At 37.7% G+C, this 25,611-nt stretch overlaps 1 protein-coding gene across 1 annotated transcript; it reads left to right on the plus strand.

Moving 5' to 3' along the window:
- Positions 1–1,996: 1,996 nt before the first annotated feature.
- On the plus strand, positions 1,997–3,855 carry LOC120530225 (transcription factor Sox-17-alpha-A-like). Its single transcript, XM_039754518.1, has 2 exons — positions 1,997–2,508; positions 2,672–3,855. Exons 1-2 carry the CDS (start codon positions 2,211–2,213, stop codon positions 3,514–3,516), a joined length of 1,143 nt encoding a protein of 380 aa, XP_039610452.1. The 5' UTR covers positions 1,997–2,210; the 3' UTR covers positions 3,517–3,855.
- The last annotated feature ends 21,756 nt before the right edge of the window (positions 3,856–25,611 follow it).

The following is a 25,611-nucleotide window of genomic DNA, read 5'->3' on the forward strand; positions in this document are numbered from 1 at the left end:
ATTTATTCGTGTGTGAGCAAGAAATTGAACATATCAGGAGTTGTAGCTGTTGGGACTTTATGGAATAAAAATCAGTTTAGTCGGTCTCTTAAGGTCTACACTTCTCGGCACAGATTTTGTTGCCCTTTCCTCTTTGTTACTCTGAGGCGCTGCTCGTTTAATTTAGAGGTTTCATTCCGTCTGGGGTATTCAATTTTTTTTGAGAGTATTCGTCATTCCCCTTCTCTCCACTGCAGTATCACAGAGCGAAGGATGCTGTCTAGGAACCATCAAACGTTAGGCAGATACCAGCCCCAAACGGGACGCCGTTTTATTGCTATGGCATTGTTATTACTACTGTTATTATGTTGATGCTATCCTTTCTAAAAGCTATCGATCCATCCCTCCTTTTTCACTGTCTCTTCAGTATCTCAGTCATATAGCCAATCGCCTACAGAATCCAAACTGTTTGTATTAAGTAGTTTTATTATTAGTAGTAATAATAGTAATGATGCTCGTACATGTACGCATATGAACATAAAGGCAAGATAATGAAACGCTTTAAGGCAAGACATATTGCATCAATGAAAAATAAGTTTCAATTTATGACACATTAAGTTCACCTATATAACTGATCTCACTCTTTTGAGTAAAAATGCACAAAAACGTGTGCGATCCATCTAACCATCCTTGTAATATTTACAACTTTACTCGACTGGCACTCTCAAAATTGCGCACAAGCACGCAAAATAATTGTATATAATGAAAACAAAAACGGATACAGGCCACACAATTTACAGCGATAAGCATTAGAATGAAACTAACGAAATACCTATAAGAACTCAAATATATAATTTGGAAACGCAACAAAAAATGCCAGACTCACTTTTAGAATAATCGTAATGCATTTTACATTGTAGTGAAACCAACTAGGGATTCACATTTGCGGACATTCTTATATACCAACAATATGCACCTATCGATTTCCAGTATACATATGCAGTGGCAAATGCCGCCAGCAAAAGTGGACGCAATGGTGAACAAACCCTGCACTGGACGTCAGCCCATCGCGGCCAATTTAACTGCAGCATTTCTTTCTTTCTTTCTTTCTTTCTTTCTTTCTTTCTTTCTTTCTTTCTTTCTTTCAACGGAGGGGGGCACGCAAACAGAACGGAAAAGGATCCGGGAGTGTGCCTGTTGTGCGCAGGAACTCAACTACCTCAGTATGACTCTGCAATACAAGTACCAATACTTTATTTCCATTTGTAACAGGGGGAATATTAATTAATCTACAGAAAAATAGTAATTTGAAAAGCAGATGTACTGCAGCTCAGTATGAAAACCAGTTTGTTTACTTTATTGATGAATTTATCTTCCATAGTGAAGCACCTGAAAAGCGCCCTATACAACACACGAGCGGATTGAGGAATTCTGGCATTATTGCACACTACACGTCAAATCGAAAAAAGATTACGTGTTAAGTAGCTAAAGCGTTGCTTGCCAAAAGTGTCCCGAACTTTGTTTTTTTTTATTACATAACTTTACAACGAGAAAATGCACCCCCTTCTGTATTTCAAACAAATAAATACTTCAATGGTTTAACTTTGAAGAAGTTTTTTTTTTAATTCTTACATTACCGGCTTGCAGGTTTCCATAACAGGTAAACCTAAAGGAGATTTCTTTTCAGAAGAATAAGATTAACAGGCAAATGAATGAATCAAAAAGAACAGTACAAATAAATGATTAATAAATCAGTTGGATAGTATATACGACATTAAAACGTTATGCCTTTTTTCAATTTCAGCTTTTCAGCAATAGTTAAATGCTTCGTTTTAATACTACGTAAAAGAAAGATAGAGATGCAGTGCGTGTGTTTGTGGTGAGGGAGCTACTGCAAAGCTGCACAGCTTCGGGTCGCCCTTCCCGTGGGCGGAGAGTATGTGGTAAAGGTGTGAGAGAGCCCGCCCCCGCCCTCTGATTTGCTGGGAGCGTGTTTAAAAATAACCTCACGGGTAGAAAGCGGGCAGAGCGCGAGAGCTGAGCTCTGAAGTTAGAATGTTTTTTGCTTTCAGTGTGTTTTCTAACTACAAGATCGAAGCCAAAGGCAAACAAGTGCTTCAGGTCCGTTGTTCATTGTAAAGCGTCTGTTAACGCTGTCTATTTGTTTGCGACCACTGTACTCTAAATATTCTGGAGTGTGCCTGTCGCGATTTAACGGAGAGTGAACAGCAATGAGCAGTCCTGATGCGGGGTATGCCAGTGACGATCAGACGCAAGGAAGGTGCTCCATGTCAATCCTGATGCCTGGTATTGGACATTGTCAGTGGACTGACCCTTTGAGTCCTCTCGGGGAAGCCAAAATGAAAACTGAAACGTGTTCTGGCACCCCCGGAAGCCAAAATAGGAGCAAGAGTGAACCTCGAATTAGAAGACCAATGAACGCCTTTATGGTTTGGGCAAAGGACGAGCGCAAACGCCTGGCGCAGCAGAACCCCGATCTGCACAACGCCGAACTTAGCAAAATGTTAGGTAAGTCAGTGTTTGTCAAACTTTACATCAGTTCGGATTGACAGGTGTTTCGCGATATAACTTTCGCCGTGTCATTACATGTGTTACAGAGAAATGTCCATTCTTGCTCATGTCACTGACCTATTTTCTCATTTTCTGTTTCTGTCTCGCTGTCTATTAACAGGCAAGTCATGGAAAGCCTTACCGGTAAGCGAAAAGCGCCCGTTCGTTGAGGAGGCAGAGAGGCTGAGGGTGCAGCACATGCAGGATCACCCGAACTACAAATACAGGCCACGCAGGAGGAAACAAGTGAAGCGCATCAAGAGGCTGGAGCCCGGATACTTGGTGCACGGCGTGTCCGATCAGTCCGGAGCGCCAACCGGCACTGAGCCCCGCGTGTGCGTGGACAGTATCGGGGTGAACTACCACGACCCCTGCTATCAGGGTCAACTGACGCACTACAGAGAGGCGCAGGCCATGGGCGCCCATTTCGACTCTTATAGCTTGCCAACCCCAGACACCTCGCCTCTGGACATAGTTGAGAACGACCCGGTGTTTTTTCCCTCCCATTCTCAAGAAGACTGCCATATGATGTCTTACAGCTACCACCCGCAGACAACAGACTATGCACCTCAAGAGCAACATGCCAACTCGCTACTGCGCAGACACCTGTCGACGATGGAACAGGGCATGATGGGCTGTCACGGCTCCCTTGCCATGTACTATAATCAGCTCATTGTGCCCGGCCATTCCAAAGCCCAGCACGGACACCATGCCGGACAGTTGTCCCCACCCCCGGAGACACAGCAGCACCACGGGAACATCGATGCTCTACATCCACCTGACTTGCTGGGAGACGTAGACCGCAGTGAGTTTGAGCAGTACCTGAATTCGGCAGCCCGGCCTGATCTCGCCTACAGTGGACAGGAGGTTGGAGCGCCCGGACCGGACAATGGTCTCATTTCATCTGTGCTTTCCGATGCCAGCACCGCCGTGTATTACTGCAATTACAGTAACGCGCAGTGTTAAGGCAGCGCGGAGACGAGAGACGCCGTTCGGGGCTGGCAGGGAGCGGAGGTGCGCGACTACTAGATGTCGAAATTTCAAATCTTCTGTATCGGAGGGCTGCATGCTAATCGCATTTTATTCGGTCTTTAGTAGACCAGCTACAGGACAGACTGTGTAGAACCAAAGCGACGAAAAGAAAATGCAATACCTCATTTTTTAAAAAGAAACTGTTGATGTCAAATGTTACGATATATACTGTATGACCATGGGGCATTTCTAAGTTTTACACAATGTACATAGTTTTGTAAGGATGTTTTTGTACTTTTGCACTTTTTCAAAATTAATAAAAAAATATATAAATGCACATAAGATTTTTTTTACTTAATGGGTCTTTTTACTGAAGAGTCTTCTTGACTTTTAGGATGCAGTAAACCTACAATCATGTTTTGATTTCCATAATGTATGTAAACAGCCAAGCAAATACAAAAATAAGCTTTAGAAAACTATTCAGAAAAGTAAATTTGGTTTGCTTTTTAAGACGTTAATGGAGGTTTTGTTTATACTACTTTAAAACAAACATTTCACAGCTTTCCATAGCAGTAATGCGCGTTTTCTCTTTTGGGTATAAATGAAAAGTGCTCAACGTAGTTATACTTCACCTGATTTCATTGACAAGAATTTTCCCAATCTGTCATTACAATATCAAATTTAAATGTTGACTTCTCGTTCACTGATTCACTTAACCTTAAGTTTAAACTTTTTCCTGTATGCTTTAAAACTGAACTTTGAACCCCAAGTTTATTTTATTTATGTATGTCACAATCAGTATTTCTTTCCCCAGTATTATTTAATATTTTAGTTATTACAATATCAGAATTTCAGCAATTTAAAGTTTGACATCGTTTTCACTGATTAACTTGACCTTAAGTTTAAACTTTTTCCTGTATGATTTAATTCAGAACTTTGAACCCAAAGTTTATTTTATTTATGTATGTTATAATCAGTATTTCTTTCCCAAGTATTATTTAATATTGTAGTTATTACAATATCATCAGAATTTCAGTGGTTTAAATTTTGACACCTTTATCACTGAGTTACCTAATTTAAAATTTAAAGTTTTTCCAATATGATTTAATTCAGAACTTTGATCCCTAAGTTTATTTTATTTATGTATGTCACCATTAGTATTTCTTTGCCCAGTATTATTTAATATTGTAGTTATTACAATATAATCAGGTTTTCAGTGTTGTAGTAACTTCTTATTTTTTGATTTGTAATTTGTTACAGAATCTTGTTCTATAGTTGTAATATTTTCAGATACTGAAGCAATTCACTCTTAATTTTGCAACATTTTTATACGGTATATTGTAATAACATGTATATTAAAGAAAACTATGCATTTTATATTACAATTACAGTGTTCAAACCCTCAGCTATTGATTTGCATTTTGCAATGATTTCATTCTCTAAATTTACCAAAAGAGCTGATAGATCTTCACTATGTATTTTTATTAAGTTTTGGAGATGAAGGTTAATAATTATTTCAATATGGAGTTGTTCAAATAATTAGTCACTTTACATTATGCAGTTTAGTATTTTCTGTCACAGGTGTACAGGACAACAACAACTGGTTGCAACATAATCCTGGGTAAACAGGAAAAAGAAAAGGAACACACTTTTGATCAGTTGTGTTGGTCACGTTGGCTGAGATTCTTATCTGTAGATTTGCATTGTCTCCACAAATATTATAAGAGTTACCCCGTTTACCAACATGAAGTATCTATCTATCTATCTATCTATCTATCTATCTATCTATCTATCTATCTATCTATCTATCTATCTATCTATCTATCTATCTATCTATCTATCTATCTATCTATCTATCTCTAGCTGGCTGTCTGTCAGGATATATGTTCTGTTGCCTTTATATTTTTTTTCCAATAATGCCCTTAAAATATAGGTTCTGCATTTTTTTTGGTATTAACTGAATTCCAAAATGTTTTGCCAGTATTATAATTACTTGATTCTGTTTGTTACTTAAACATTAAAGGGTTAAGTAGTAATCTATGTATTAAAAAAAACTATTGAAATGAATAAAGACATTTAACTTAAAATTCCATACCTGAGACAAACTAGAAAAAGAAATTGTTTCATTGGCTAAATACCGAATCAGCAAAGTCAAAAGTGGCATACATATTTACATGGTGAAATTGAGCCAGACAGCATTGTTAGGTGACGTATAACTCCTTTAACTTGAAGACAGTCAAAATGTTATCGTATAGGTAAATAGAATAAAACATGATACATGAACAAAGCTTTAAGGTGGGATGCAGAAAGAGATACATCTTCATTACAATGGTAACCTTATTCTTAACGAGTGAACCAAATTGTTTTCTTGCCTGTAAAAAAGTTCAAAACGAGTCTGGTTATTGAAGTTGCAATGACAATGTCAGATGATTTTCTGTTTATCTGTGATCCTAACATGTAAGCTTTCGAGGCAACTCAGGCCCCTTCTTCAGGCCAGATGTCATTGCCTACATCTTGACTACATGCTGCAAAAGTCATCCACCGCCTTTCTGAATCTGCTTTTTCTTATTAGAGGGTAATGCAGTGCTAGGCAGGAGCCAGCCATTAATGGGATGCCACTCCATCATAGCTGAGTGGCCCACACAATTTAGAGACTCCAAACAGCTCAGTTTCCATTTCTACAGCATGGGGAGAGGTTCAGAATACCCTCGTGATCATTTTGGAGGGTAGATAAGTTCAACACAGACAGTTAGCAGAGATGATATCCAAATTCTGATGATTGGAACCAGTGGGGTAGCAGTTCTAACTGCAATTCGGTCACTAATTAGCCGTAGCTTCCATACTCTGAAAACTGTCTATTTTTAATTAAACACAGTGTACAGAATAGTTAAAATAATGACTCTAATTGGATTTGTACTGGCATAAATTTGCTCTCCTACAATAATTTACGTATTAATTTAATAAAACATAGCATTCTCAGACATGCTTAATATAATTTACAGTTGTGGGGGCCGAAACACAAGGCAGAAACCAACCCTGGAGGGCTCAGCAGCCCGTTGTAAGACCCACTTACGCACACACTACCAGTGTAGAAGCAGGCTTGCTTTAAAGTGTAATTACATTTCATGATAAGTAAAGAGTAAATCCGAGCACTTGAGGATGTATTTTAACGGCACTGTCTGGGCTCATCTTGATCACCGTTTGAGCAGTCTGTGATGGTACCTGAAGGATTAAAGGCAACACCAAGTGAGAAGCTATATTGCTTAATAATGTTAGTACGGCATGATAAACATGTAAAAATATGAGGAGGAACGAAAAACTTTCTCAGGTTATCTGATAGTAATGCTTAATTTGAGTTCAGCAAACTGATAATCTTTAATGATAAAAAGACAGAAGGTAAGGAAGTGTTTTTTGTTCTTTTAGAGCTGACAGCATATTGAGTTATATACAAGATACTTCAACAAGCAAATAAAAGGTTATATTTACAATATAACAAAAAAGAAAGACTTTAATCTAGCTTATATAATAATGTAGTCTGTAAATCATTCCCAGTTTTTCTTCAGTAGTCACACTTGAAATCATCAGTTAGATGGATTTAGGTTTTTTCACCTGTACTTATCTGGCTGACACTTTTATCCAAAGTGACCTATAAATTACAGTTTACTGTATATTGGACTCTACATTTGTACAATCAGAGTTACTTATTTATGGTCAATTGAACTATGTGAAGTCAAAGTAAGTAACTTGTTAAAAGCAACCATGTACATTAGTAGTGGTATAGCATTAGCAATGGGAACACAGGGATACAGATGAATTTGTCTTGAGCATCATGGAGTGAGTTTACTTGCTTACACACAGCCAGGATAAGGTAAGTAACCCAGTGAAGACAGAAACGTGGTTTCTTAAAAACCCACATTTAGATATACGCGTCCACCTAGGGAGTTCTCCCTTGAGTCATTAAACCACCTAAAAACAGAGTTACATGTCCTTAATTTGAAAACAAGTGCAGAGCCTGTGTGTCCCAAGCAATCTGGAGAACATTATTTTTAAAAGTAACATTTCTTACAAAGCAAGTAGCTGAATATGTTCTATATTTATTTATTATAAAATGTAATGCTTACATTGTGCATTAGTTTTGTATAACTTTTTCTTCTTTTGTATGAAATACTGCATATTTGACTGGCCAGTTAAATTTATTATTAAATCCTAAGACCTTATATAAACTTTCATAAAACTAACCAGAAATACAGCCAAACATTACAATTTCCTTGTCTTGTATGAATATGTTTAATCCTTCATGTGCTGTGAATTTAATAATCTCCTTTATGATCTGAGACCTTGAAGATTTGCGCTATGAACACTGGCCACTGCGTGATCAGATCACACCGTTTCACAATATCTATAGTCGATAGCTGGATGAAAGCTAAAGTTATACGTTTATTAAGATGTTTCTGTCTGCACACTCTTCTGCTTGGCTGTATGATTGAGACGGACAAATGAGTGACTTACCTGTATATTTGCTTATTGCCTTACATGCGGTGGATGCTGCTGAGATAATAATAACACAGGTATTTTTACTTCAATACAAGAAGTATTGGGTTAGTTTACTTATTACTTTAAAAAATAAATGGACTACTTAACGCACATTACTGCTCCAGAGATTGTGCAGCAGAGCTAGGCACTGTATGTTCAGCTCATCAACATTAATGTATTGATTTCTAAAATGTTCAGGTTACTGAAATCAGGAGAAAGAATAAAGAGATCACCTGAGCATTTGTCTCAGGAACTTATTCTTTATGGATGCTTTCATTGTTTTCTACCTGGGGCTGCTGGAAGTGTGTGCAAAGCTAACAGAATGCACCAGACATGCACAAAATAACCGATTACTCATGGAGAAATCTACATACGTATGTTAACCTGTACTTGTTATCTCAGTTTGTCTAACCAAGATAAGGGTCAGTCAGTCATTATCCAACCTGCTATATCCTAACTACAGGGTCACGGGGGTCTGCTGGAGCCAATCCCAGCCAACACAGGGCGCAAGGCAGGAAACAAACCCTGGGCAGGGCACCAGGCCACCACAGAAAGATAAGGGTTTCATGGGTTTCTGTGAATTATTGGGTTGTTAAAGCACATGTAACCACACTCTTGAATATAATGAGATGTGTCAGTTAGGACACTTATAGTAACTACATTTTAACTACATTCAGTATGAAGGCTGATTAAACAAAATGGGTCACCCAAACACTATTAGAGAGCAAATGCCACTTAAATACTTCTACATTGTAACTTGCTTTTGAAAATCTTTTGCAAATCTCAGTTTTCTGCTTCTTTATTATTTATAGAGATCAAGTGTCACATTTGATCTTCAGTGATATAGGATACACTGTCAGTAGTGAACACTGTAAATAGGTAAAGGATCTATCTATCTATCTATCTATCTATCTATCTATCTATCTATCTATCTATCTATCTATCTATCTATCTATCTATCTATCTATCTATCTATCTATCTATCTATCTATCTATCTATCTATCTATCTATCTATCTTATTTTTGCCTTTCTTGCATTGGCAATGTGATAAATGTACTGTTTGTGTGTATATTGCACTGCGGTTCTGGAATGCTATTTAATGCCACTGTATGCTGCAGCACTGTGAATGCATGGTATGACAATTGAGCCACTTGACTTGACTTGAAAGCCTGTCTGTATGTTCATTGGATTACTTTAGTAAGCACACTCTCTACGATGGTATGGTTTGTATGAACACTTGATGTTCACAGCAGTCTTCCTTCCTTCCAGAGTGTAGTAAGATGTTCACGTAGAGGTCGTCTCTTCTTAGCTGTTGAAGCAGCAAGCCAGTGCATCACATGAATTACCAACAAAGCCATTTAGCTAACAGGAAGCAATATTACATTTTGTGAGAACTCCTAAATCCACCCATCTATTTTGTAAATCTACTCAGCCCATTGTAAGGTCTTAGGGTTCCAAAACAAATTCCAGCTGCTAAGTAGAAGTCAGCAGTGAGTGGGGAGAAAACTCATTGAGACACTCAAACTCCCTCCTCTGTGACTATTTACAAGTCTTCACTTAACCAAAACTGTTATTTAATGCCACTGTATGCTGCAGCACAGTGAATGCATGGTATGACAATGGAGCCACTTGACTTGACTTGAAAGCCTGTCTGTATGTTCATTGGATTATTTTAGTCTGCACACACTCTAGGATGGCCCGGTTTGTATGAACAATTGATGTTCACTGCAATCTATTTAAAATGATGGTGGGTGTAGTTGTTTGGAAAGGACAGGACATCATTTTTAATAAGAGAGTGGCAGAAATGAGTTGATATTTCCTTATCTGGTTCAGCAAGTCAGTTTTTTGAGGACTTTACAGAGGTTTGATATACAGGACAGCCATTTTATCTCCTGACTAAAAATACAACACAATCCCTAAATAAAATTTAAAACTCAAACAGAAGTCAAAATGAGAATTATCCTTAATCTAACCAATACCTAATCAAAGTGCTGTGATGTCCCTACATGGACATGGATTAAAGGCCAGAAGTCTACATGGCCGTCATCATCAAATTCTTCCATGAGAATCCTGAATACAATGACGACTGATTGAGGTCATTGTTGTTAGGTAGAATGCCTACTGGGTGCTGGGTGGTCTCGTGGCCTCAGAAGCCCTGCAGATTTTATTTCTTCTCCAGCCGTCTGGAGTTTTTTTTTTTTGTTTGTTTTTTCTGTCCTCCCTGGCCATCGGACCTTACTTTTATTCTATTCTATTAGTGATCCCTAATTGTATTTTTTTAATTTATTTTGTCTTTTTTCTCTTTCTTCATCATGTAAAGCACTTTGAGCTGCATTATTTGTATTAAAATTTGCTATATAAATAAATCTTGTTGTTGTTTTGTTTGCTTGAGTAGTTGTCTTATTCAGGCTCTATTCTTAAAATGTTCTTAAAGGATGAGTTTGGTATTTTTCAAGTCAAAGTTATTTCTTCACAAACATAGTGTACAGTATATGTATTTGCCGTTTGAAATTGTGTTCTAAAGTTAAGCATTTTCTATAAATTTTTAAAAATATGTTGTCCTCACTGGTGCTTAACTATAGTAGATAATGGGGCATCACCAGAAGAACTATTACTTAAAAACATATTTGAAGAGTATTTTTCTTCTTTTTGCGATTGCAAACACATTATAACATAGTTTATACATGTTATTTTGGGGCATTTAAAACAACAATTTTAGGAGCATCACCCATTTTAAAAGAGCCATCTCATCACAAAAATCTTTTTACCCTTCCTTTGCATGATTTCCTTTTGCTTGATCAAGTGACAGAAAACTTTTCATGCCACATGGATGGTTTTATTTTGATATTTTTCTGTATTTATGTGAGAACTCACACAATTGAATAGAAAACATATTCTTACCACAAAACAAACAGTACCAGGAATATGTGATGAAATGATTACTTCCAGATCCCTTTTGTTTTCATTGATATGCATCGAAAGCATGGAAGGCATAGCTTCTTCTATTGAAACAATCGTGGCTTTATTGGTAAATCTTTGAGCAGATGCACTCACACCTGCCTGCTGCCATTCCTGAGCAAGCTCTGCACTGGTGGTGCCTAAGAACACAGCCATGAATTAAGATTGGCATCAAAACATCCTCTGAGAGCAACGTCTCCCAACCATCCAAGAACAGTTTGGTGATGAGCAATGCCCTTTCCAGCATGATGAAGCACCGTGCCATAAGGCAAAAGTGATAACTAAGTGGCTCAGGGAGCAAAACATCGACATTTTGGGTCCATGGCCAGGAAATTCCCCAGACCTTAATCCCATTGAGAATTTATGTTCAATCCTCAAGAGGCAGGTGGACAAACAAACCCCACAAATTCTGACAAGCTCCAAGCATTGATTATACAAGAATGAGCTGCCATTAGTCAGGATTTGGCCCAGAAGTTTATTGAAAGCATGCCAGGGTGAATTGCAGGGGTCTTGAAAAAGAATGGCCAACACTGCAAATGTTGACTCTTTGTATAAACGTAATGTAATTGTCAATAAAATCTTTTGAAACACATGAAATGCATGTAACTATGCCTGATTATACCAAAGAAAAATCGGATAAAAATATCTTAAAACACTAAAGCAGCAGACATTGTGAAAATTAATATTTGTGTCATTTTCAAAACCTTTGGCCCCGACTGCAGAGAGCTGTAGTAGTCAATGTTTGATGGGACAGCCCACTGATTATATAGCGCTGATCCTAGTAGTGAGATAAAAATTAATGGAAAACGTGAAAATACATTTAAACACAAAACACGCATGCATAAGAAAATCAGAAATGTGTCTGTGTACTCATGTCCCGAAGGTATGGGTTTGTGTGTGGCCTGTGTGTAACACTGAGCAGACCCCTTTAATAGTATTACCCAGAGTGCTGTGCAGTTGAAGCAAGCAGGAAGGAGTGAAGAATCCACATGTATTTTGTGCATTTGGTAGCAGTGGCAGTGAATGACCAAAAATGTCTGGAAAGGAAAACAAAATTGTACTTTTCAGCTTGAGAGAGGTGAATGACTGGTTATGAATCAGTTGGCGGTACACCTTAGTGACTTCATACTTCCTGTTTGCCTCTGTCTTCAAGAAATTTTACTGTTCTAATTAAAATAATTAATTTCTATTAATTGTTTTCTCATGGTGGTGCAGTGGTTAGCTGAGTCACAGCTCAGGTCACATTTTGGGCTACAATAATCAGTTTAACATACTTGGCAGATGATAGTCAGAATCACCTAAAAGACCATTACACCATTATTATATCCACTCACATCTAATGCAGTTACAGTAATTCTTCCCCATTGACTTTAGTGCATTTCACTGAGTTTGGCAAATTTCCACAATTTCGCTCAAGTCAAAGCAAAGTGAATTCAACAGGATTTGCTCATCACTAAATACAAGCAATACCTCCTCCCAGTTGACCACGTGATGAGCCATCCAACTTTCCATCTGCAATGACATCACCAACAAAACTATTAAAAAATAATAACAATGGAAAAGATTTCATTTAAATGAAAATTAACCCACAATACTACTGCAGCCAAAAGAAGAAGAAGAAGACTACTGCAGATGGACACAAAACTGAACTTCATAGCTTTCCTCATCTTTCAGTTCAACTTTTCCTGATTAACTTCTCTCTAGCAGAACGCAATCGTTGTCAATCTAATTCTTGTGTTAACTACTTATTGCTTAATGGTTTTGACGAGTGATGAGTGAAAAGATTAGGGCATAATCAAATTTGTAGTGAAACTCAGTGTTTTGGTTTGCTAAAAAAATTTGCAAAAAATTGTGTTCACGTCATGTAAAATTTGTGGCATTTGCACACAATTAAGAACAAGGTTTATTTCCTGTTTGGAAGTGTCTTCGTGACTTAATTCCATATGTACCTGCCTATTATTTAGTGGAAAAAAATCACTGTTAAGTGTGCATATCCTTAACTAAGATAAGGCAGTTGCTACATAAAGGTGTGAATGGCTTTGGCAGTGCCAGCTTTCCATGTGCAGATGCTTCCTGTGGAGAAATCCAGTAGTGTGTGCAATGGTGCATTTTGGTTTGTCTCTGAAGTGGAAAATACACAACATGTCACATTTTTTAAAAAACCATACTGCTCACCTCTGTGGTGATATGAACAAGAGGCATAATTATAAAAAGAACCGAATGTACTGGTATGATACAGATTACATTCTTTATACAGCTTGTAACTTGTAACTATCTTACAGACAGACCTCAATATGTGCGTCTTGGGAACTGCAGGTCTGACATCGTGTGCAGCAATACAGGGGCACCGCAGGGGACTGTACTTTCTCCGGTCCTGTTCAGTCTATATACATCAGACTTCCAATATGACTCGGAGTCCTGCCACGTGCAAAAGTTCGCTGATGACACTGCTATTGTGGGCTGCATCAGGAGTGGGCAGGAGGAGGAGTACAGAAAGTTAATCAAAGTCTTTGTTAAATGGTGCGACTCAAACCACTTACACCTTAACACCAGCAAGACCAAGGAGCTGGTGGTGGATTTTAGGAGGCCCAGGCCCCTCATGGACCCTGTGATCATCAGAGGTGACTGTGTGCAGAGGGTGCAGACCTATAAATATCTGGGAGTGCAGCTGGATGACAAATTGGACTGGACTGCCAATACTGATGCTCTATGTAAGAAAGCTCAGAGCAGACTATACTTTCTGAGAAGGTTGGCATCCTTCAACATCTGCAGTAAGATGCTGCAGATGTTCTACCAGACGGTTGTGGCGAGTGCCCTCTTCTACGTGGTGGTGTGCTGGGGTGGCAGCATAAAGATGAAAGACGCCTCACGCCTGGACAAACTTGTTAAGAAGGCAGGCTCTATTGTAGGAGTAAAGTTGGACAGTTTAACATATGTGGCAGAGCGACGGCCACTAAGCAAACTCCTGTCAATCTATCTATCTATCTATCTATCTATCTATCTATCTATCTATCTATCTATCTATCTATCTATCTATCTATCTATCTAATGGATGGCACACATAAGCTGGCATCCTGACCCTTACCTAACCAGGAGACCAACATAATGGAAGGATAGGGGGAGATGAGCATTGCTGAATATTTTCTCCTCCAATACACTAGATGGTAGAGCTTCCCTGGTTTAGGATTCCCACACAGACACTCACAGTGCATGCTGGGATTTGAGGTTCAACGGGGCAGCCCTGTTGGGTTCCGTGGGGAAGCTGCTGGAATTCACAGTCCCTACTTTCAAGAACTTCTGTTCAGCCTATAAATGCTTTCGGCATGCTATGCCCAAGCACCAGAAATATTCCTGGGTCATAGTTACAAGGAGCCGCTCTATCTCAGTCAGGCGAGTTAGAGTTAGGAGAGCAGCTAGACAACACTCGCCTGGGAGGATTCAAGGAGAAAGAAGATGGAAAGCCTTCTTTTGCTGTGCTGTATTGGGCTGGGCTAATTAAATTTTTTTTCATTAAAAATGTTTATTCATACCCAAGACTGTCTTGGTGTCATTGTGTCAATGGTTTGGGTGCTTGGTGGCACCCCTTGGGGGTCACAACCTATAGAAAAGAACACAGGTCAACATTGAAGTGTTAATAAGGCTTTAGAAAGCAGTATTCCTTATTTTTCACCAAAAAAACCACCTACAATATCACAAAGCACTCTTCAGCGACTTTTGTATTTCACAATTGTAAAATCACCTGTTTTTAGTATTAGTTTTGCAAAACTGTCTGCAAATCAAAACTCGCCTGTTTTATTTTTCACTATATTTGACCTTTAGTCTCTCTTTTTGGATTCTGTTTCTGGCTAGCTGTTTCTTTGCAGAGCTTTGCTGTTTTGTGGTGCTTTGCCTTTTGCCTGTTTTTGGCACTTCCTTTAGGAATTTTGACTTTAATTAATATTCTGTACTGAGACTTCTGTTGATGTTTTTGTGTTGGGGAATTTGGGGGCTCACTGGCACCCCTACAGATCACAATAGGTAGATAGATAGATAGATAGATAGATAGATAGATAGATAGATAGATAGATAGATAGATAGATAGATAGATAGATAGATATGAAAGGCAGCATATGATAGATAGATAGATAGATCAAAAAACACGGTTAACATGGTCTTGATTTTGCTGAGACTTTGCCACACCTTCTTCGGGCTTGGAGAACCAGGCGATTTCCATTGGGACAACTAAGCCTTAATTTTCCAGGTCATAGCCGTAGACCCACAATTCATCTCCAATTATGACATTCTAGAGGAAATGTAATTCATTGGTAGCAGTTTGAGGCAGGTCATTAGAAACTGCAGCACAACGTTCCTTCTGCTCTGGAAAAAGAAGCCGCAGAACAAATTTTGCCATGACACGTTTCATGCCAACATCCTGTGTCAAAATCTTAGACACAGTAGGTATTGAAATCCTCAGATCAGCTTCTGGTTCTCGCACTGTCAGTCGTCAATCTTTGTTGATTGCAGCCCATTCACATTCAATATTCTCAGACGTTCTGCTTGAATGTTGATCACTTTCAACAGATTCTTGGCCATTTTTGAAGCGTACCACGAAAAGCCTTCTGAATCATCCAAATAGTTTCCGTGGATGAAAGTTCAACTTTAATGCAAAATTTGATGCAGATTTGTTGCTCTTCTCACTCAGTCATTTTGAATGTGATGGCCACAAAGTACTCATGCTCATTTAATTGTATCTAGTGCCCCCGCTGACGAGTCCAGTGAAGTCATTATTGTTCACGCATGTGCATTCCAGTCCACTCTCCTTGGCTGCCAGGTTACATCGATGCTGTGCAAACCATTCTCGTTATTTTAACAATTTTCCCGGACAGGCCTCATACAATATCCTTTGTAGGACCTTGCAGTTCCCAAATTAGATAGTGATGCACCTGGTTAGAATGATTTCAATGATGCCCCTTTAGAATCTGCTCAGAATAAGGGAGGTAGCCTTGTCTTCCTTACTTGCCAAGGGAAGTGGATCATGAAGTCACTTTCTTGATACTGCAGGACTCCTGAGGAGTTCCACTGAACAGCCTGTTGGATTACATATTTATGCTATCTGATCTACTCGCCAATCATCATTATTTAAGTCAGCTAATCCTCCCACTACCCTAATTTTAACCATAGTGTAGCCAGGAGTATTGCATAACTTCATAGACATAAAATGCAAAGCAACAACTTCTTCAATGAAACAGAGCTCTGGATGTCTGGTTGGAAGTTCCAGTCCTTCCAGTACCTTACTGGGTATCCTTGAGCAACTTGAGTAACTTACTGTAATGCTGCATAAACTCTTGAGTGTAGAAATCTGTATATCAGTTTTATGAATCTTTCTAGAATAAGTTTAGAGTTGCAGGAAGAAGACATCAACCTGGGAGCACAGGGCACAAGATGGAAGCCATTTCTGCATGGGGCATACAGGGCACACTCAAGTAAGACACTCATACTCATTCAAACAGATCAGTGCTAGAATGGCTAGTAAACCAAATGCCCCTCTCCTTATGACATTGGGATGAAGACCAGAAAAAAAACAGTCAGACATGGGAAGAGTGTACAAACTCCACATAGACAGCACTTAGCCCATGATTTGATCCCATTCTCCCGGAGCTATAAGACACTAATTCCTACCACGTTGACAACCTAGTTGTAGAAATTTTTGCTTTAATAATAATTGTGTTACATTTGGCTTAGTGGTCAATGTGCTAAATAATATTCAAGACAAAGTCTGTATCTCACTAAGAGGCAGTTTTGTTTTTAGCAGACTAAGTCCCAATGAATTTCCAACTTATTTTATACATTGAAAAAGCCAGTCCTTATTGTGCTTGAACATGAAGTTACTCAGAATGCCTCTTGAAGTTGAATCTTTCTTGTAGTTATTATCAAGTTACAACACACTGGAATGGAAAAAGTATACATTGGACACCAGACTTGAAAGAGTTATTGCGCTGTGATTGTGTATTTTTAGTAATCATGTTTATTCCCAGTCCACTTTTGACAGTAGTACTAAATAAATGTGTTCCTAGTCTCACATACAGCCTTGTAATGTAAAAATATTGCTATTGTTGGGAACAGCTCACTCCCACGTTATTCTGGCATAGATTTCAACACCTTAAAATTGTGTGATAGAAGGCTGTGAGTTTGTTATTTACAGATGAGTTATCCTGTGCTTCTTTATTGAGATTGTCAGCAGAAGAGCTTTCATCAGCAGTGGTAGTGGGATATTTAAAGAGCCTTCATAAGAAATCTTGAAAAATGACCCGATAAGTGCCTGCCATTGGACTGGAAGTGTTTAATTAGTTTATAATATAACAGGTGTTGAAATAAAAATCACCTAACACCGATAGAAGGGCTTGGTTGGCATGAATAAAATCTTCAATATTTCTTGATCACTGTGGCTGGATATTCAGTCAGGCAGGTGACTAATCATTTTCATCTTCATAATGTGCCCAAGAGATTATGGGTTTTATATCTTTGTTTTTCTATTTTGTTTTAACACTTGTGGCCTGTAGGGGGTGCACTACAGCTGTAACTGAACCCAAATAGAGTTCAGTCAGTCAGTCATTTTCCAACCCGCTATATCCTCCAAACAGAGTTGTGGAAGCCAAAATATATAAAATAAAAAGGGTTAATTTTAACAAAAAATGTACAGGATAATGAAAAACAAATGAGAACAAAATATTAAGGAAAACTAGTCAAACATGCAGACCTCTGGTCTTAAGATAAAAGTGATTCATAATGATGAAGAGGAACTTTTCCATTTTACCAAAACTTTCTTTTACTTCCACCATGGAGAGACTACAGCTGCACATTGATTACATTGATTATACTAAGTGGTGCTCGCTGTCAACATGCATTTCTCTGATGTTCTCGTTCTAGCATTCTACATCCTGGATTTTGTCTTCCAAGCCTATAGCCTTCATGACTGACTTCTGCTCAGTTGCTCTGTCTTAAGTGCCTTCAGTGATGTGCTTGATGTGCAGTTTTCCCTAATGGGGTTCAGCAAGACAGTGTATTGGGGATGTTACAAATGTCTGATACACAAACATTAAAACATTAAAAATCAAACAAAAGTCACAATGAGAATTATCCTTAATTTAATTGTTTTTAATTGCTTGTGCACTTGTCTCTATTCTTTAATTGGTCTTAAGCTTTGTGTGGCCATCACATATGAATTTGTAAGCAGTTTTGCATCAACTGCATCATATTTTGAATAAGGCCCATATTGTATGTTCAGATAATTGAAAACAACAGTATTTTATTTTTGGTGTAAGAACTAATCAGTTGTGCAGTTATTACAGTAATACTGTGTTCTACAGTAAGCCAATGTGTTATGTCTTTACCAGTTCATGTTCTGGATTTTCTGTTTATGTTTATTTTTGTGTCTTTTCTGTTAAATGTAAAGTACTTTTTAGATGTTTATAATAATTCATTTTCTGTTCATGATATTTCAGTTTGGTGTAATTATGTTTCCATGTGAAAGCATATGTTCGGTTACGCTCCTTGTGTTTTGTGGGTGGCTCCCTAAGAGGCGGGGCCACTTGTCCTTCTCAATTTAGGACCTGCCCTCAGCACTCTAAAGGCTGTGGAGAGAGGCAGCTCAATGGAAATCATTTGTGATTGTGATCTGGAGGATTAGTGTTTATTGTTGCATTTACTGGATTTGTAATGATTTTTGCTCGGACTTAGGATAGTGTTTACTTTTAGTTACTTTTTAGTTACTTTTAGTTTTTTGTGACTTGTTTGCTGTGGATTGCCCTTTTTGGCAACTCCTTTAATGACACTTTTTTTGCTCTGTAGAGCTTCTGTTGTATTTTTTTATGTGTTTTGTAAATAAATCTCCTCTTTTAGATTTTTAGGGACATTCAAAGGTATTTTGGGGCTTTTTAGGCCTGCACACCCTGAAGTAGGTCACTTGAGTAAGGATTGGTCCAACAGGGTGAGTTTTTTTCCAGGCAGGCAGTGAAGGCCTGACCTGGCCAGAGAAGCCTTTGTGGAGCATTATTGAGGCCTCACACTTTTTTTGCAGTCATACATTCATGGAGGCTCCAATTCAAATTATCTGCAATTTCTAGAACTTTTACATGCTCCATTTTGATTCATAAAGTCAAAGTGTTTTCATTTTCATCCCACTTTATCTGGTTTAAGGCTACACAGTAGCTGGAGCTGATACTGGTTGCAATGGCCACAAAGCAATAACTAGACTTGGATGAGTCTCTCTCTCACACATTCTCAAAGGCCAATTTGGAATCTCTGATTAACCAGCACATACTGTATGTCTGGGGATGAGACAGAAAAACAGGAAAACCTGCAGGAAAAGTCTTCACAAATAACAACTGCATATAGGATATCACAGGAGCAGTAACCAATGTACCACCATACTGCCAAAGTTAAAAGTGATGATCTAAATGATCAATATTCACATGTAAATGGTATATTTTGGCCAGGGTCTTTCCCTTAGTTAATTTTTTTTCCCATTTAGTGCTTTCATTGTTTATTTTCCTTATATTTATTGTAATTATGTATTTTGGTAATATTGTTCTGGGTATTTATTATTTTTATTATGTTGTTCTCCTAGTTTCTTGTTTCTTTCTGATCAATCAATCAATCAATCAACATTTATTTATATAGCACATATTCATACAAAAAAATGTAGCTCAAAGTGCTTTACAAAATGAATAGAGAAATAGAAGACACAATAAAAGATAAACATAAGTCAACATTAATTAACATAGAATAAGAGTAAGGTCCGATGGCCAGGGTGGACAGAAAAACAAAAAACTCCAAAGGCTGGAGAAAAAATAAAATCTGTAGGGGTTCCAGACCAAGAGACCGCCCAGTCCCCTCTGGGCAATCTACCTAACATAAATCAAACAGTCCTCTTTGTATTTAGCATTTTCATCGAAGGACCTGATGCCACCCCTTCTTGTGACTTCTATCTGGCTATTTATTCCAGGGTCTTAGGAGTGGTGCATTGAAGCTTAGCAGGAGTTTATTTGTAAGTACTGCTTCTTGATTAATTGGTTCCCTGACTATTTTTCTGCTCTTATACTAGCATTGTGATTGATTGTGATATCAGATTTGTTCAATGTGAATTTCCTTTCAAGCAACTTCTCTTTATTGAAAATGTGTGGTGTATTTTATAATTTTTTTGTGAATAAATATATTAGTTTATAAAGATTTCAGTTTCTTAGGGCTTCGCTCACTTAACAGGCATCTAAGGATATTTTGGGACGTTTAAGGCATTTTGAGGTTAAAAAGCTAGTTTACCCATTTTAGGGCCTGTTTAGGCTGAAGCCTGCAGCTAGAAATTGGAGTCTGGCTGAAATTGCATGAGGCCATTTTGGACAGAGCAGTGGAGATTCTGGCCTGCTTTTGTAGCACTGTTTGGAGGCCTCAACCCCTTTTCTTTATGGTTCTTCCTCCTATTCATGAAAAAATGTACAAAATAGTGACACATTCAGAAGTCCTGCAACCTTATGAGCTGGTTCAAATTGTACTTTAGCTTCTACTTAATTCTGAAAGATGTGCACCTTAGGTCAATTGATCACATATGAATGAGTACAAACATGATCGTTTATTAAGTAGCATTTATTGTATATGTTTGGTCTCCTTCTTGTTTTCAGCTTTTTCCTGAAGTGTTTGTCTTCACAACCCTAAATAAATCCAATTTTGGCATTTTTTTTTATTGTAAAACATTCTGGATGAGTTTAAAAGTTTTAATATTATGCTGAGGCCATTTTGATTTTCCTGAGGGTGTCACTATTTTCTGACATTTGGGTTATGGGCTTCCATGGGTTTCCTCTGGGTGCTCCAGTTTCCTCCCACAGTCCAAAGACATGCAGGTTAGTTGCATTGGCGATCCTAAATTGTCCCAAGTGTGTGCTTGGTGTGTGGGTGTCCTGCGCCCTGTCCAGGGATTTGTTCCTGCCTTGCGCCCTGTGTTGGCTGGGATTGGCTACAGCAGACCCCTGTGACGCTGTAGTTAGGATATAGTGGGTTGGATAATGACTGACTGGCTTCCATGGTTACATTCTTAGAATCCCCCAGGCCTTGCAACATATGATGTCTGTAATGTAGTCATATAAAGGTCATCAAGTTCACTTTCACATTATCCAATTTTAAATAAAAACTGTGCATTTATTGCAATTGTTTTTGTTGGTTTATTTCTGACTTAAAGAGAAGCTTACATTTCTGACTTCCTGACCATAATTCTTGTTTTGGCCTGATTTTTTACTAGATTAGCTTGATTCCTGGTTAACTAACTTAGTACATCTCTGGTTTACATCTCCTCTCCTGGTCCTTGCTAAAAATCAGTCCCTCTGAGGAAGAACAGCATCTAATGCAAGGTTGGCAGGGACAGGTTCCAGCTCCTTGAATCCAGTTAGTGTATAAAGGCATTTAAAAATGTGTGGACAAAGATTTATTTTCTGAAATCTTTAGTCAGAGATAAACTTTTTTTCATTGGCACAGAAAGTGCCATTTGTATATGTAAAGAGCATCTAAAACTGTGAAGTGAGCATATCAGCTATAAACACAAGCGTGAAATCTTAATTAGAACTTCTGTAGCCAGATTAATTACAGATAAATGCAGCATTGTACTTCAGTTGATCTGAAAATAAGCAGTGAAGGCAAAAAACATTCCTGACTTGACACTAATGTGGAGGAGGACGTGAGCAGAAATCTATTTTTAATATACTATTTGCAGTTTTTAGAGTTTTATCTTTGGCATTTACTTATTTATAAAGCATTTGTTTAGTCATTTGTGGAATTTTTTTTTAGACCTGTAGTTCTTGGTAAGCAATGTAATCTCTAATAATAACACTGTGGTTGTGGAAAAGACAGTAGTTATTTGCCTTTGAAAATGTTTTTCAGTAGTCAAGAGAGCAGCGTGGGATCAAGATTGCAATGTGTACTGATTAATAAGACACGGTAAAGGAGAAGAACAGAAAAATGACCAGGAGAGTCGTAGTTAGAGAACGGGGAAAAGTTCAAAACCTGGAGTCAAAACAATTGAGTGTCAAAGCCAAAATAAGAGCCAAAAATTCACTGACACAAGACAAGAACAAGAGATTCAGTGACCCAGAAGAGCATAAAATAATATTCTCTTTTTCATGCCAAAATGGAGGACGGTGTTTAAACCATCACTCTGATGAAATCTCAAATGAATGTGTTGTAGTGAATTCTGGAAACCATTGCCAAAGATGCATTAACTAAAAAAAGATGTGAAATAGCAGCATTAATAGGAAAAAGTGTGAAGGCAAAATGTAAACAAATTATATGCTTTTTAAATAAGCCAGAAACACAATTTCTGACCAAATATTCGAAATCTTTGCACATGAAAACCTTAGATTCTATAAACATATATTGCCAGGAATATAACTCAAAAAGACTTAATAAATTTATAAAAATTAAAGATCAAAACACAGTGGACCACCCACAAGAGGCACAATTCTACTATGAGACTTGACACTTTATTGCAAGATACGCTTTTGTCTGGATTTAGATGATATGAAAAAAGTGCAACTAGTAAAAAGTATGGTATACCACCATAAAAAGTAAAAGAACTAATCTGAGAAGCCTTCAAAAACTTAACTTCCGTCACCTCAATCTACAAAACAGACATGACCATGTTTCTTAAAGAAAAAAATAGCTCCTAAAGAGCACATAAATAAATGGTACATAGGAAAAAGTAGATCCAAAATCAGAAGCTATTCATGTTAAAAAAAGATCAGAAATGAAGGAGATCTACCTTTTCCTTAACTTTTACTATTTTGAGAAATTCCATCATTGCCATTATTATTGACACTATTTTATGCCTGTTTTGTTATAATTCTCTACATTGCTATGGTGTATTTGTGTGCGTGCGCAGTATAAGTAAATATGGCCAGATGGGTTCATAGCAGCAGTTTTTGGAACATCAAGACTTTGATTATTTAATGTCTGCATTTTACTTTTCCAACAAGAGACTGAGCTTCTTGATGAGTTTCATTAGTTTCCAGGTTTTCCTTTGGCTTTTAGTTTTTGCCCGCTGAAATACATACTTTCTTCTCACTTCTTTGGCTCTTATATTACTGTTTAAAAATGTCAGTTTACTCTTGTGAATTATTTCTTAACAGTCTTCCACAACTTTAAATAAATAATTTACTGCCCTCCAAAAGTTTGCATAAGCCTAAGATTAGAGTTCAGTTTTCCAATAGAGTTCTGAAAAGCTGACAATTTTGTTCTTCCTTTTTATTTGTGAAAACGGTTGCCATTATGTCTATGCTGGCAGGTTACACGGATCATGTTGATTGGCATGACAAATAAAGAAAATAAAGAAGAAAATGCAAAAGAACAATGCAAAAACTCACAAAAGTGTTGCTTAAATCTGTCAAAAAATTCCAAGAATTACTCGTAGATTCCCTGCAGTCTTTAGACACGTTTGTGACATGAATAATATGTGATATTATTTAGGAATGGACAAGACCTTGAGTGGATCAGGCTCTGCTTCACTGGCCAGGGACAGAGTTAGAGATGAAAGATTACGTCCCATCTTACCCTGATAGTAAAATAATTCTGGTGCCATTACCTTTAATTGATATACCTGTACTGCCATCTGAGGAAAGCATCAGAACCAGAAAATGAAAGAAAAATATGTGGTCAAAGCAAAGAAAGGCCAGGAGCCCAAAGATCATTTCTCAAGCCTAAACACCTAATACCATATTGCTAACCAAACCCTTAGTTGAGTAAGAACAGATAATTTAATTTTCCTAAGTGACTTCTAAGATGCAATAGGTAATTACTCACAAAGCTTTAACATAATATCCTGAAACCTTGACATACAGACTAGTACACTACCATCTTGTATGCTGATATGTGGTAGAAACAGAAAATTGTAATCTGAAGGGGAAATACCAGCTTTAAGAGCAAAGGGTGGACTTACTTTTTCCTCCCACAAAATCTGTATTGGTATATTTCATTGTTTTTTCTATATTACATCACCTTTATCTAAAGATACAGTTTAAGATAAGATCTTTACATGCCCATATATGTTAAAAGGCAAAAATATCTTATGGAATGTAGTTACCGTAAATGTGAAGCTGCTTAAACCCTGGCACGCATAGTATGAAACACCCAAAGAGGGCCGATCAGCAATGATGTTCAGATTGAATTTTAGAAACCAGCTGTCAGCGGAAATGAAAAACTAATTGCAGGAAATGTTGGAAAAGGTAGTGGACATCTTGCACAGTGAAAAAAAATCTTAGCCCATCTGATTTCACATTGTATTGTAATGTCTGATCAACTATATCACCTTCTGGAGGCAAAGCTTGCAGAAGTTGATCTAGAGATATAGAAGATATTGAAGCTGGAAGTGATTGAGAAGAGCATGAATGAGTGATCTAGTCCCACTACATTCATGACCAAGTTCCTAATAATAATAATCTAAGTTCATGGTAATGTATGGATATATTAGGGTAATGCTTACTCTACAGAGGAGTACATAAGAAAAACTGGAGTGTACAGAATATGAAGCCTCTGAAAAACTGATAGCTATTCTATTCCAGAATTTGAAGAACTTGTTAAATAAAGACCTTGACTCCTCAAGAAAAAAATATTTTTGTCTTGTAATTTTAAAAAGACCTACCTCTTAAAATCACTCCGGAGTATTAAAATTAATAGGGCAGGAGATGCTGTGCCACTTAATATTTTGCGAACTCTAAAACCAGAAAAATTACTACACATGTTCATGTACCTTTTACCATCCTCTAAATTCTGTAAAACAAGACTGGCTATATTTCAACCTGCAAGGAGAGCCCTTACCAACTACTCATCAAGCTGTCCCTGAAGTAGGTCCAGGTCAATCTGACAGTCACTTCAGTTGCTGTGCTTTGGTTTATAAAACCCAATGGTCTGTTCTCCAGGAAATCCTCCTAGTGGCCCTAGGCACCCCGATCCTCACAAGCTATATTGTCTTAAAAGGATCAGAGACCTCTGCTAGTGACATCTTGTTGCTAACATGTATTGTCTTGGGAGCCAAACACCTCATTTTGAGTCTCCTTTTATTGTATCATCCACAGAATATGAGCTTTCATGGACCTTTCCAGTATTTCCACATATGACATCCCTGTGTACCAAATGGCCACTTCTATAGAATGCTACCCATTAAATTGTAATTATGGCATTGACCCATACAATGTCAATAAAAGTAAATGATAACATCATCTCTAAACTTTTGGAAACCGGTCCAATAAAATAAGTACTGCTGTTGAGGGCTTATACTCTTTTAGTTTTGTTTTGATTGTTGCTGCTATGTTCTGATTTACATATAGAGCAGTATCAAACAGGGAAGTTTGGATTATGTAAAGGAAGGTCCAAAAAATTTACATTTTGAAACAAGCCAATAAAGATAAATTTATTATAATCATTATGGGCTGTACAAGGACTTCAAGGGAGAGTATTAATGGTCTAGTGGGACCTGAGTTGTAGGTACTGGTGGTAAGCCACAAATTAGAAATCAGTCATGAAGAATTCAGCTTATTTAAGTGACCCATAGTGAGTTTGCAAGACTCCTGTGGACTCTGCTTTCA

The sequence above is a fragment of the Polypterus senegalus genome, chromosome 5 (assembly GCF_016835505.1).
Source record: "Polypterus senegalus isolate Bchr_013 chromosome 5, ASM1683550v1, whole genome shotgun sequence".
Classification (NCBI taxonomy): domain Eukaryota; kingdom Metazoa; phylum Chordata; class Cladistia; order Polypteriformes; family Polypteridae; genus Polypterus; species Polypterus senegalus.

Bases quoted from the DNA above. Each gene is read 5' to 3' on its own strand.
- LOC120530225 (XM_039754518.1), top strand. From the start codon at position 2,211: ATGAGCAGTCCTGATGCGGGGTATGCCAGTGACGATCAGACGCAAGGA. The intron at 2,509-2,671 runs GTAAGTCAGTGT...GTCTATTAACAG, and splicing joins CGAACTTAGCAAAATGTTAG to GCAAGTCATGGAAAGCCTTA.